The sequence below is a fragment of the Anguilla rostrata genome, chromosome 4, assembly GCF_018555375.3.
Source record: "Anguilla rostrata isolate EN2019 chromosome 4, ASM1855537v3, whole genome shotgun sequence".
NCBI classification, from domain to species: domain Eukaryota; kingdom Metazoa; phylum Chordata; class Actinopteri; order Anguilliformes; family Anguillidae; genus Anguilla; species Anguilla rostrata.
This window is the reverse complement of record NC_057936.1, coordinates 22,088,911-22,103,110: the sequence shown is the minus strand read 5'-3', so window position 1 is coordinate 22,103,110 and position 14,200 is coordinate 22,088,911. Positions and strand designations below refer to the sequence as shown.

Below are 14,200 nucleotides of genomic sequence, written 5' to 3'. Positions count from 1 at the left end.
GTACTATACATGCAATACAGTTAAATGCAAAAGTATTGGGATTGCATAACAATTTTTAATTTGACTATACTCCAGCAAATTGGATGTGCAAAAAAAAAGAAAAAAAAACAAGGAATGTGAGGTTAAAGTACAGTAATTCCTACATGGATCATTTGATATAAATTATAAATGCCCTCAAATTAAAGCTGACAGTCTGCACTTAAACCTCATGTTCATCCTTTTATTCATTTACTGCTGGATTACAGCCAAAACAACAAAAATTGTGTTAATGTCCCAACACTTTTGGTATTTCACTGTAAATGTATACACAAAGGCAGAGAATGCAGGGGCTCTGCCTAGATTAGTTCAAAAATATCACATTTTGCTTTAACTGCCTGCATTTCTTGCCCATCGAGTTTTGCCACAATCCAACTTTGGCATGTGCTAGCTCTTCTTATCCACTAGAGGGAGCAGGTTAGTTGCACTGCTGTAAGATGTACAGTAAGTATCCCTTTGTTCCACTGCAAAATTCTTGATTTGATTTCAAACTATACTCATTATTAAACAGGGACATGGTGATGCCTTATATTAAGCCTATTTCCCAGTCGCCTGTACAGGACATCTGCCATATCTGTAAGTTGTGTCTGGAGCACAATATATGCCATCCTCTATTTTTACAGATTTGTATATTTTCAAGTCTTGTTTGCATGAATATTGGTTGATACCATGAATCTTTAAGGCTATTTTGTATCTTATTATATCTTATAATTCTGAATGTTTTCAAGAACATGAGACATTTAATCACTTGATTTACCCCGTAGACATTTCATAGCCAGTATTGTGTCTTCCTAATGATCTACTCTATTCATTTACACATTATATTCATATCTCTGAAAAAATAATGATTAGCATTTTCAACATCTGACAAGTGACTTTGAAGTGTGTATTTAACTGTGCTGGGTAGTTGGTAGTGTCCTTGAACCTTAAGCCGTTAAGCTTAGAAAGTTAAAACCTGGAGACCCCGTCTAATCATGTCAAAGTTTTTATTACTCTTGAGTATTTATTATGACAGAATGCACTGCTAACACAGACACCTGCTCCTACAGTCTACAGAATTTCTGTCATGTTACTTCATGTTTTCTTCACCAAATCTTATCAAGTCAAGTCAAGTAGAACTTTATTTGCCCCCAGAGGGGCAATTGGTTGTGCAGCAGTGAAAACGGTACGAAGGCAATTAAATACAACATATAATAAAAAGTAAAAACATAAAATGCAGTAAAAAAACATAGAATACAAGTAAAAACATAGAATACATTTTTGTAAAAACAAATATTATATTATTATAAAGCGTGGTTGGGTGGTCAGCTGGTATTACCTTTTTCTATTGGGAGTTCAGCAGTGAAATGGCTGACAGTATGAAGGAGTGTTTGTATCTGTTGGTTTTGGCTAATGGGTACTTGAAGCAGAAACCCGAAGGCAAGGTCTGAAACTCTAGGTGCAGGGGGTGGGTGCTGTCTGACAGGATGGATTCTGCTTTCTTTAACAACTTCTAAATGACACACTTATTTGCTGTTTCAGAATTAGATTTTTATTAGAAAATAAAAAACAAGATTTACAAAAAAATAAAACAAATAATTGTATTCCAAAAGTAAAAAAGAACAGTTTTTCATGAGCTTATTTGTAGTGTAATTCAATCAAATTATCAGGATACATCAGGCATCACATTAGCATTTTCCGGAAACTGCTCCTTCACAGTGGAGAGAATTTCTTAAGTACATTGAGTATGTTTGATAAATTCTCTGCATTAATATTTAAGGCAAACGAGATGTTGTTTTTAAAGCCGACAGAACTTTTAAATGCATGCCAGCATGTATTTATTAGTCCCTTATTAACATATGATTAATTCATCCCAGAATAAGGAAAATGCCATTCAACATTGCAAGACAGAGCCTGCTTTTCTCCAATGATAAGGGAGCATGTGCAGAATTATACACCAAACACATTAGAGCTGTAGTGCAAAGAATGTATGTTGAAGCGTAAAAAAGACAGCTCTGTACAGGTATAGTCATTAGTGTAGTGCAGGGCTGCCCGACCCTATTCCTGCAGATCTACCGTCCTGTAGTTTTCCATTTCAACCCTAATTTGGCACACCGGGTTCTACTAAATAGCAGCTCAATAAGATCTCTAGCTGTTGAACGAGGTGCGCTTTGTTAGGGTTGGGCTGATCTTCAGGAACAGGGTTGGGCAGCACTGCTTAACGCATCACCTTATCCGGCCTTTTTGCCACCTAGTGATAACATAAAGGTACTGCTGTTACTTTGGGGGAGCTGCTCTTTCGCTCAGTCAATCACTAAGCTTTACTATGACCAGGGCTGCATAGCTGCTTCTAGAACCACCAGTTGTGCGTTTTGCTTCCAAAAAATAACTTAAGATCACCCAACGCATTTTCCTGAGCCACTTTCAAAGTGGAGATAAACGTACAGTCACAGAACGACTGTGTATAGGAGCAGGACACGGCGTACTTTGTCTTGGCACAATCAGAGAAGAATGCCATAGAGTCATTCAGCATTCCAGTTCAGCTTGACCAGGCCTCTCCCCTGGGTCATACTTGGCAGATGTTATAGTAGACTGTAGGTCTCTCAATCACTGTGTCCCCGATCACTTCAAAAATGCAGTCCTTGCTGGCCAAAAGTGGGACCTCTGTCATGGGTATGTTTTGCACATTCTGCATGCCACGGGACATTTTTGGCTGAAACACACATACACACATACTCATGATTAACTATTGCTTGGGTCACAGGTCTATCAGAGCTGATTTTTATTTGGACAGGCTAAAAGCAGTATTTGTTAACAGGCCCATTTTCAAAATTCAATAACTATTCAGACCTTTGGTTTTAGACAGAAAAACCTGCTAACAATGTGTATGCGTATTGCTCTAACCTCTCACAATGCAAACTCAGTTAATAAGATGGGATTTGAAATGGAAAGAGGCATAAACTACCGTTTCGTCAGTTGTAGGAAAATCTTTTCGACACAAGTGCGCAATGATCCCAGCAGCCAAGGCATCCCCCAGTACGTTTATCATGGTCCGGAAACGATCCCTGGAAAGCACCAAAAGCGGTTAACTACAGGCTCGTCCTAAACTCCAAAGCACCCATTATTACAGGAGCTAACCTTCTTAGCTACAGGTTCAGAAAAACCTTGCCTTACCTTTCACCTTAAATCTTAGTTTGGCATTCTTTATAGTATTGGGCCTATTGCATATCTTCATTTCACTTTTCATGGATCAATTTGACGGCTGAATCCCTCAACTGTCTCAGCATAATCTTTACACATGAAAGGAACATCAGTCATGTCAAACTTACAGCACCCAGTCGATTGCCACAATGAGTGTGATGTCATCTGGTGGCAAGCCCACTGATGTCAGCACAATCACCATGGTTACAAGGCCAGCCTGTGGGATCCCAGCTGCCCCAATGCTGGCAGCTGTTGCTGTTATACTGGAGAAAGGAAGGACTAGAATGAATTGAAAAAGTTGTTCTGCTAAATTAGAGATTGCGTAGTCCTTTGGTAGTCTTCATTTTTTTTGTGGGGAATCACTGTTCTTTGTACAGCTGCAGCTATTTACCATTATTATCGTTTTCACTATGTCAGAGATATCGGTTATATCCGTTCCAAGACTGGGGGACATTTTCTGCAGTTCAGAAAAGACTGTTGTGTGCGGATTCTAATTCTAGTCCCAGAGCAGGGTTAAATCAGAGAAAAGGCATCTGGGCAAGTGTTTTCTGGGGAGAGAAAAATTGTCCCCTGACCTGATGGTGACCAGCTGCCCGAAGTCCAGCTCGTAGTCATTGACCTGGGCAATGAAGATGGCGGCCACAGCCTCGTACAGCGCCGTGCCGTCCATGTTGATGGTCGCGCCCACAGGCAGCACAAAGCGGGCGATCTGGCGGTCCACGTGGCAGTTCTCCAGCAGGCACTTCATGGTGATTGGCAGGGTGGCAGAGCTGCAGATGGAGAGAAGGAACACGCCGTCATTTTTCCCACCGGGTTTCTAAACATAAGTTAGGGGCAGGGAATGTTAGTGAGAATGTCAATTTGACCAAGAGTCAACTCCCTCCAAAGTCATGCTCCCACAACTCCTGTCCATCCTGATAGATGTCCTGTTTTAAAAAAGCTTGCACATTTCAGACGGCAAATGTAACCCAGAGCTGGCTGCTGGTATAAATGCTCCATGTGGTTGTTTTGGGCCACAACCATCCTAGGGCCACAACCATCATTGGGCCACACAATTCAGGCTGTACATGTTTTTTCTTTTTATTATTTTTTAAAGGCATTTTAATTGTTTAGTATTCACAGGGTGCAAATGCCATTTTCGTTTTTGTCCTTTTTTGTCCATTTTTGTGCTAGTTTTCCCGGTCCGCGATTGCTGCTGACACAACTTCCCACCCCCTCTAGGTCGTGACTTGTGATTACTTCTGCCACCCCTCCCCCAAGTCTGGCCTTGGTTCCTCTGGTTCATTCTTGTTTAGGACCACCAAAGTCCTAGAGCCTCCCACCCCAAAACCACCCTGCCATGATTGGCACCATCAGATTACCTTGATGAGGTAGCCAGGGCAATGACGAGCGCCTGTAGCAGACCTCGGATGAAGGTGAAGGGGTTCTTTCGTGTCAAGAGGAAGTAGAACAATGGGAGCAGGATGAGGCCGTGGACAAAAAGCCCCGCCAGGACCGTCAATGTGTACATCCCCAGTTTCTTCCCGATGCTGGAAGGGTCCTGCATGTCCAGGATCTTCCCCGCCACAAGGAATATGATGCCAAAGGGAAAATACCTGGAAGCAGTTGGGACAGAGCCACAGCTGTGAGCTGTTCACATGCAACAGACCTATGCTGTGGCTCAAAGGACCTGTCTCTGGAGCCAAGAAACACGGTAGGCTTTGTAGTTCTGTCAGAACCTCTGCTAACATCACTACCTCTTGCCAGCCTCGTATAAACCTATTCCAGCAAGCCAGACCAAAGAGATTAAATGCAGTTGAAACAAATTATCTCAATACAGAGTGACATCCCCACTAATCCTCTGCCACGTGTCACATGACCGCATGGTCGTCTAGTGGCTTTACCACGTCCTCCCTCACTGACTGAACACTCTCATGTTCCAAACACGTGCTCAGTCTGCAATTCAGATAGTCGAATCAGTCTCTCTGCTTTAAAAATACGCAGTAGCTCTTGCATGTGCCAATTTTAAGGAGCCTTTTTTTTCATACTTTTTTGTTGCGAAGAGAGGCAGTTTGGCATGAAGTGGCTAACATTTCTCAAGTGTACGATACACTGAAAATGCATTTTGCTTTTGCTCTCCAAACTCATTTGACAAAATCTAAAGAGTGGGGAAGCATGGCAGACCATATGAGAAGGTATAAATAAAATCATTTTAGTTTTCTTGAGTCAAGAAATGTATTTATAAAATATTATTAATTCTAACCACAATGTGTTATGCATCTATTTATATTACACAACATTATGTTTCCCTAGTGTTGAACTTGACAAAAATATATAAAAGACAAAAACATCTAACTTATAAATGAATGATTGGAAAGACTGCATTATGGTTAGTTTAATCTGGACTTGATAATGATTTATTAATCCACTGGCTGAATAACCAATGTTTCATTTTTGGCTATGACTGGAGTAAGCACAACCCTATGATGAAAACTTTACCCCCTTTTATTACTAGATGTTCTCATTCGTCCTGTTCATAATTTTGCACACTGACTTTTTCAGCAACTGTGATCCACAAACCAGTACATACCAGTACGTAACTAAATTGGATACAATTGTATTTAGTGAACTGATGCTCTTATATATGATATGCAATTACATACATTAGTCCTGAAACTGAGCAGCTGTCACTCACCATACTGCAGCATTGATAATTTTCATCACGCACTCATTGATGCACTGGCACACGTTGATCAGTGGGGCCCCTCTCTCACCCATCTTCCCCAGCAGTAGACCTGGGGACCAGAGGATGAGTCAGATTGTGATTTGTGTTGCAAAAGTACCTATAGTATGCACAAGATGAAAAGAAATAAAATACTTGAGAAGTTAAGGAATCTAATATTAGTTCATTAATTTCACTCTGTCACCAAGATTTTAGTCCACCTAGAACAGGTGACCTTCACATCTTGATTACAAAAGTGAATTTATCACCACTGTGACCAACAGCGTGATGCGTAAAAGGGGCGGTCTAACAGAGACGTGGCTTACCCATGGTGGCGGAAAAGATGACGATGCCCAGCACGTTCATCTGCTTGCTGCTGCCTGGGACGCTCTTGTACAGTACCTGTGGTGCTGGGGTCAGTTCCAGGAACACAGGTCGACCACCTTTTGGGTTGTTCTCATCCGGCATGATGTACACATAGTTGGATTCTATAGTCTTGGCAGTTGCTTTGACCATGGGCACTAAATCTGTGCTATACTGGAATCAACACAATCAAGTGACAAGAACTTGAGTGTCAAGAGAACACAACTCTAAGCATTTATCACTAAACACCAAATTTACCTTAAAGGGAAAGCGAAAACTTTTGAACAGTTCATTTTAATCAAGTCCTTTAAGAATTCCCTCATATCGATATTAGTCCTAGTCAAGAATAGTATGCTCACCTGCTCAAATGTTGCTTCGACCAGATTAGCTGGGACCATGTTCCTACAAAGACATAGTGGAAATAACTCTTTTTGAAATGTAACCCGTCTGTTCCTTAGATTTTCTTTTGTGATGTTCATTAGTATGTGCTCATGGTATCAATAAATTTCATGCCAACATAAATAAATGAGAATCATTTCCGTGTCATTTAGGAAGAGTATATTAATGTAGGGTCAGTGCTTTTTTGTGAATTGTATTTGAAATAACAATAGCCTTTCAAATAGAGCCATACAGCATTAAAAGTATTAGTGCCAACACATGGAGTGTTAAGAGGACAAACACACATTTTAGTAATTGTGCTGGGTAAGAGCTGCAGTATTGGATGCACAGATATTGTATCAATGATAACAATGTTATAGATGTTTTCAAACTAGCAGCACGTATATGTAATTCTACTCTAAGCATATGGAGTATGTACTATCAGCTAAATTTTACCATACATAGACTAGGAGATAGGGTTCACTGTATATAAGGAGAAATTAGAGTGTGTTCTCTATAACATTTCAATAGGAGACTTCAGGGTGCATCATGCAGATCCAAGCAAAGTGGGCGGGCCAGGAAGGCAGAACTCCTTTGAACAGGCGTAAAGACTACCGGAGGATCCACAAATGGACACAACAAACAAGCCTTGTTTATTTCACAGACCTGTCCTGCGGATGTGGCCCTGTTGGAGGAGGTGGCTAAATCTCCTAGAGAGATCCAATGCACCTCGTGGACTCCTTGCTTAGCCGCCCCATAGTGATCCTTTTGGACGGATTACTAAAAATACTCTAATCCCCTGGCTCTTTAATAGGATTGTATGGCAGGGACACCGAAACTTAGACTTGGACCTGGCCTCCATACAAAGCATTCCTGCCAGTGTCAAAAGTTCTTGGAATCCACAACAGAGGAACAGACCATGCCACGTGTCAGTACCCTTCTGTGCTTCAGTTTTACTGTCTTTCTGGTGAATTTCTTCTTCTATTTCTTATTTTTCCTCTTTTTCTACTTCTTGTTATTATTATTATTATTATTATTTATTTGGCTGATTTTACAAGACAGTTACAAGACATTAATATTTCATACAAATACTATGTTGGCAGCTAGTAAGCACAAAGGTGTTCATTTGCAAATTAACACCTTTGTGCTAATTTTGGTGGACTAAATCTATATGTCCAGTATCCATTATCATTTTGGCGATTCGTCCAGCAGTCAGTCCCCACCCATCTGAATGGCCAAAATGGCCAGTATAACAGTGGCATGTGCTATTTGATTGAGGGTGGGAGTATTCTCTAGGGATCATATTGATCAAAATCTAAATTATTACATGCATTTTAACCCAGTGATTTCAACTACAGCTGTTGTTTACAACAGAAATGTTGTATGAAGAGGCCTGTTGGTTTTCAGCTTATCCTAAATCATCGGCTTAAAGTTTTCCTCAGTATGGAATTGGCAGTTGTGCCTGCCTTCCTGCAAGCCCAAACATCACTACAGGAGGACTAGCGCCCGTGAAAGGAAGGGCATATCTCTCACCGATGGCTCTCACCTTATTGTGAACCCTAGGTACATTACTGGATTAAACCCATACAGCAGTGGTAGGATGAGTCCGTTTTTTGCCACCACTTGAACTAAATCATTGGACAGGACACTTTGTAACCTGGTGCCTGTAATTTGAAACACTACTTGAAACATGTCATGTTCAAGGAGCTGGGAGGTAAGCTGAATTACTTTTTTAATGAACGTTTTCACAAGAACATGGGGGCAAGTATTTCAACACACACTTCAAGTCTGTACCATTCTGATCTAATGGCAAAAGTTGCACTGCCCTCTGACCTCACATAATAGCATCCAATAGCAGCACATGAATATCTTAAAACAAATAGCAATATTTCTTTGTATTAACCGATACATCACAAGTGGAGAGTGTGTAAAGCTACATGCTGGGGAGGAATGCACCCATTTTTGCACTGAAGTGAGTTTATAAATGTGCGCCTCAATTCCAGATGTCCATGCAGGTCAGTTGCACCCCTTTTGACTGTGATGGTTCGGTAATGTGAATCTGCCATGACACTGCGGTCACCATAGGCCTGCATGCCATGTGCGTCACCTGATGAGATCAAGCAGAGCATCAGCAGAGGTCATGACTGGTCCTCCGCCTAATCTGTGGCCCTCCATCTCTGTGCCAGTGCCCGGGTGGATGATGAGAACCAGAACGATCCCCACGACGACGGCGATGAACGTGGTCCACAGGTAGTATGTGACTGTGAGCAGACCCATGCGCCCGCAGGCCTTGGAGTCCATAGACGACAGTCCTGACATTAAACTGCACACAGGGCATGCTTTTACTTTCATGCCTTTGATTACGCATCTTTCCGTGGCATTTTTCTTTACCACTATTCATCTTTTGCATTTGAATTTAATCAACTCACGAAATGAAGTGAGTTCATTTGAAATGATTCATAAAAGATAATTTCAAATAATTGAAAATTATTGGTTGAAAATCCACATAGAACATTATGGCCATTTATTCATTCATTAATTGAACTGCAGTACAATTTCTGAACAGACCCCAACGCCAACCTTTCAGTTCACTATTCTTACTCCTTTTTAACCCTGTGGTGTAAAACACTTTTAAAATTTTTAAATACATTGTGTAATGATCTGTGCATAAATATAAATACTAGGTAATGCTTCATTTTACAGTCCCCTAAGTATGAGGTATTTTCCAGGTAAATATGTTAATAAAAATACATAATAAAGCGATTATTACCAAATTATTGGGCAATTACCACTGGAAAAGTAACTAAAACTGAAATACTCAGAAATGCCTCCAATATTACCTATCAATTCAAGTGATTATCTTGTAGCCATCAAAGGTTTAAGTTTGTTATAGCCTGAGTTTAATTTCATACTTCCAGGGAATTTGGATACGGAAACACCTCTATCAGAAAGTTAGCACTGTCTAATTTACAAGTACACAGTTACACTCAGGCTATAACCAACCTAATCCTTTGATAACTAAATGATAATCAGTTGAGGAAGTGTTATAAGTGTTTCAGTTTTAGTTTCTTAGAATTTGCCTATTTTCTACCAGAGGTAATTACCCAATTATGTGCTCTTCTTACCACAGATTTGACCTGGAAAATGTCTAGTCCTTAGGGGACTGCAAGAGGAAGCATTACCAAATATGAGTATGATAGGTATGATGATTTTTTATCATTTACATGCTGAAGTACGTAGTGAAATACATTACAGAATGAGAGACTTATTGGTGTTTAATTGACTGTCCATCAACCTCAGAGAATTTGTGAGGTTTGTTTTGTTTTAGTCTCATTCAACACTTGCTAGTGAAAGAGATATTTTAGTGATATATAGAGATATTTACCTTGATGTAATGAGAGGAAGGATAAGCATTTTTAATATCCTCATGAGGAGTTCACCAGGGAAGGAGAAATAGAGTTTGGCCTAAAAACAGGAATAGCAAAATACTTTCATCAGTGCTCTTTTTTGTTTCATCGATTCAACAAGCAATTCATAGCATGTTTTTGTTGTTTTAAGCTAGGTCGCTCTTTCGTATAATTCTTATCATGGGTAGGGCAATCATTCCTGTACCAGAACATCCAGTGCTTAATATCTGCCACACACTTCACATATGTCTCAGATCTTATCATGCACTGACATAAGTATTTCATATTGTGGCCATGGACAAATAGCTTTCACAGTACGTCAACTTGCATTTCCTGTATCGGCAGCTAATGATTCTCCACTCACCACAGAGACACATTTAGTGTTCAATATGATTAAGGATTTCTTTTCAAATTCTTACATATCACATTGCACCTCATACCACTTATATCATTTTTAACAGAACCCAGTTTACCTCTATACATATTATACCATGGTGAACACAGTGCGTTGATAATCAAGATAACATATTATTAATGAAGTTATATTAATGTTTATATTTATTTAACAGATGCTTATCCCAGAATGACTTATAGTAGTTTCCTCTGAAATGTTATATCACTATTGATTGTTGTTTATACTAAATTCTGGATGATTAATCTCAGCCTGGGATTAATTAATCTGCTCTGATAGCCTATGTAAACAACAGAGCTTTGATTGACTTCAGGTGTTTCCTAAGATTTCTTCTCATTATCAGTATCTTCTTGATATGAAATTTAGGGAAGAAATTGAGGCTGAATTTCTATTTCTTCGATAATGTGTTGAAAATAATTATTCTGAGCACTCTAGAAAACTGAATTCTCTCACACTATTTTTTACAACTTCTTGCTCATCCTACTGAACAGAAACAAAGATGAGGTGGAACCTTATGCAGTTCATGAATTCAGACTTCCTCCAGAATCACTAAGCATACAATGGTTGTCTTGGCATAACAGTCCCTTTCGATTGCAACACAAGGCAGAATGCTAAAAACCCTGTTGTACCAGAGCATGGCCAGTTCATTAAATTACATCTACATTACATTTTATTTGGCAGATGCTTTTATCCAAAGCGACGTACAATAAGTGCATACAGAAGTTAATTGGAACAACTACAAAACACCGGTCCGAAAAGGCACAATTTTCATTGAGTATCAGTTATCCATAGCCATGAACATTAAGTCTAGTTCACACAGTAAGCATAAGCATTACAAGAGATATGATAAAGAGCTACAACATCAAGATGACATATTCGTTCGTAAAGTTGACAATGACTGCTTCATAGACATCGTACTAGATATTTATGGCGAACTGTGAACGTTTCAATGGGATCTGTTTTCCTTCTTTTACTTGCTATTTCTTCTATCCAAGATCAAACCAGAAAATGTACCAAAAATGTAAGCTCAGACTTCACTAAAATGACTCATTTCAAGGTTATTGGACATAGTCAAATAGTTTGATTGATTGTTGGTTCAAAAAATGTATACAAGCACCTCTCCTGAGCATACAACCCTACAACCCCAAAAGACAGGCAACTACTGGCATAACTTTTGTTTGTCTCTTACAACTAAAATAATAAGATAGCACTTACCTGAGTAGAGAGATTCTGGTTCCTTAACATGAAGCCCAGCACACAGCCAGTCATCACTGCAAGGACAGAGAGCGCCAACAAGCCGTTGCGCTTGCAGTACTCTTTTAGCCACTGCCTGAAGCTTACAGATGAGGTACCATTCAGGAAATTTTTCACCCATTCCAGCAAGCTTATCCCAGAATCTCTGGGAGAAAAAGAAGTGTGGTTTGAATTTGATTCTTCGCCGTCTGAGGGAATCAGTAACTCCTCCATTGCTAGACCTTGCAGGACAGTGATGGAGAGGCCAATTTGTGCTAACCTTTAACAAGGACTTAGCCATCAAGAATGCATACAAGCTCAGGCTTCCCGAAGAGTGTAGCCAGAGACTTAGTGCAGACTAAGAGGATTAAAGGTGCGTAAGAAAATACAGCACTTCTCCATTGTCGGTGGCTGAAAGCCATTGGTTTGGATTTTATCCCAATATTCATTGTTGTTCTGAGCTGTCTGTTCTCATCCAGGTGACAAAGCAGGGTGATCACACTTTCGGCAGCTTTGTTCTCATTTTCAAATAAAAAGCAAGCTGCTCATTGTGTAGTCTTTTGAGTTGAATGCATTCACATGTCCTGGCTTTGTCAGTCATGTGAGGGAAGTGCGGTAAGGGTAGGGACCCTGGCAGCATTTTATAAGTGTAGGGCATGCCCTCACACACCAGTACAGTCACATGAGCCTCTGCAGCTACTAAGGCAACATTTTATTTATTTAGTTTTGAACAACATTTAGCTGTGGAAGGAACATGCTGTGCACTTCCTATTTTGAGACGCGAGGCTTGCCCCTTGCCTGGTGTCATGTCATGGCTTAAAGGGATTTTTACCAGATCACCTTCTCTGCTTTTTGTACGGTTTTTCTTTGAGGAAAAAAAAGATTTGCAAAGAAAGATTAGCACTTTCTTTTTCAATGCAATACAGCAATATATATATATATATATATATAAATGGAATTTGGTTGGTAAATGCCTCTTCTCTTGCAATATGTAAATCAGGGGTATAACATGAAGGTCGAATAGTGCAGTGTGTCAAGGTTTTCTGATCAGACCATATACCTGGGAACAAACACATGGAACTGCTCCCGCATGCACGGACACGCACATGGGTACCCAAAAAGACAAACACATACACATGCATGCGCACGCACAAACACACACGTACATATTTAATCCAAGAAACTTGGCAACTAGTTGTAGCATGTCTCGCGTCAAAACATCTAAACTGATCAGGGTGATTCATGATTTGGAATGTTGATCAGGAAAACCATGACTGATTCACACCCTGCCAACTTGCTACATACTGGGTTGTAGTAATCAACCTTTGCAATTCTGCAGGTTCAGAATTACTAATACTTCAACAATAAAACTGCAACAGCATATTGTACAGCATGTTTGGAGAACTACCTGGATTCAGAAGCAGACAGCATAGTTCCATGGAATCATGATACCATCCTGATACAACCTTCTGTAGAAAATATCAATGTTTAAACCTAGTATCTAATCAAGTGGTATCTTCCAAAACTCATACCAGTGAAAATGGTGCTCTTTTCAGAACCACACGCGCAAAGCAGGCAAGATCCTATCTAAACACAGGATCAGTAGCAAGGGCGCTTTTAAGTCCTGTCAGTGCATGTTTTAACTATGAAAGAACTCTCCTGGAATGTAGATTTGGTGAAAGGTACATTCCGCAAAAGATTTTTAAAAATATGTAACAAAATTCTCATCAAATCAGGATACAAAGAAATCTCACTTAGAATCTGACTTTTACTTGTTATGTCTGGGTCATACGACTGGGGTTCCATCATTGAGAACATGCCATTTAGTAATTTAATGGTGATTTATTTATTTGTGTAAAATTGTGTTTTGGGGCCGTCTGGGTAGTGTAGAGGAATAAGCACTCGCCTACCACCTCAAAGACCCGGGTTCAATCCCCGGCAGCGGTACTTCCGGCTTGGTCAGATGTTCCTATGAATACAATTGGCAGTGTTCGCGGGTGGGAAGCCGGTAAGGGTATGAGTCCTGATCGTTGCATTAGCGACTCCTATTGGTTGGTCGGGGCGCCTGTTCAGCAGGGAGGGGATCTGGTGGAGATACCGTGAACCTCCACACGCGTTATGCTCTCCCAGTGAAACTCCTCACTGTCAGGTGAAAAGAAGCGGCTGGCGACTCCACATGTATCGGAGGCTGGCATGTGGTAGTCTACACCCTCCCCAGACCGACAGAGGATAGCGCATCCTACCAGGACTGTGATACACACGGGGAATTGGTATAACAACTAAATTGGGGAGAAAATGGCAAAAAAAATTGTGCTCTATTAGAACCTCTGAATGAATGTATGGTCATTAATCCTGTCCAAATTCACATTATTATGAGTATAGAAAGCACACAAATTAGTTTGATACATTTGAGCACAATGCAATATACAGATAATGGTTGAATTTACCTTTTAGTATGTTGCCTTCTCTAAACAGACAAAAAGAGAAAAT

At 40.1% G+C, this 14,200-nt stretch overlaps 1 protein-coding gene across 1 annotated transcript; it reads right to left on the bottom strand.

Annotated features, from left to right (window-relative positions):
• Positions 1 to 1,541: 1,541 nt before the first annotated feature.
• On the bottom strand, positions 1,542 to 12,416 carry slc1a8a (solute carrier family 1 member 8a). The gene is made up of 11 exons (XM_064331391.1): positions 11,693 to 12,416; positions 10,044 to 10,123; positions 8,766 to 8,981; positions 6,640 to 6,682; positions 6,244 to 6,454; positions 5,891 to 5,990; positions 4,578 to 4,811; positions 3,792 to 3,986; positions 3,345 to 3,479; positions 2,981 to 3,080; positions 1,542 to 2,728 (listed from the first exon to the last, which is right to left on the bottom strand). The coding sequence occupies exons 1-11, from the start codon at positions 11,942 to 11,944 to the stop codon at positions 2,582 to 2,584; spliced, it is 1,713 nt and encodes a 570-aa protein (XP_064187461.1). The 5' UTR covers positions 11,945 to 12,416; the 3' UTR covers positions 1,542 to 2,581.
• Positions 12,417 to 14,200: the final 1,784 nt, after the last annotated feature.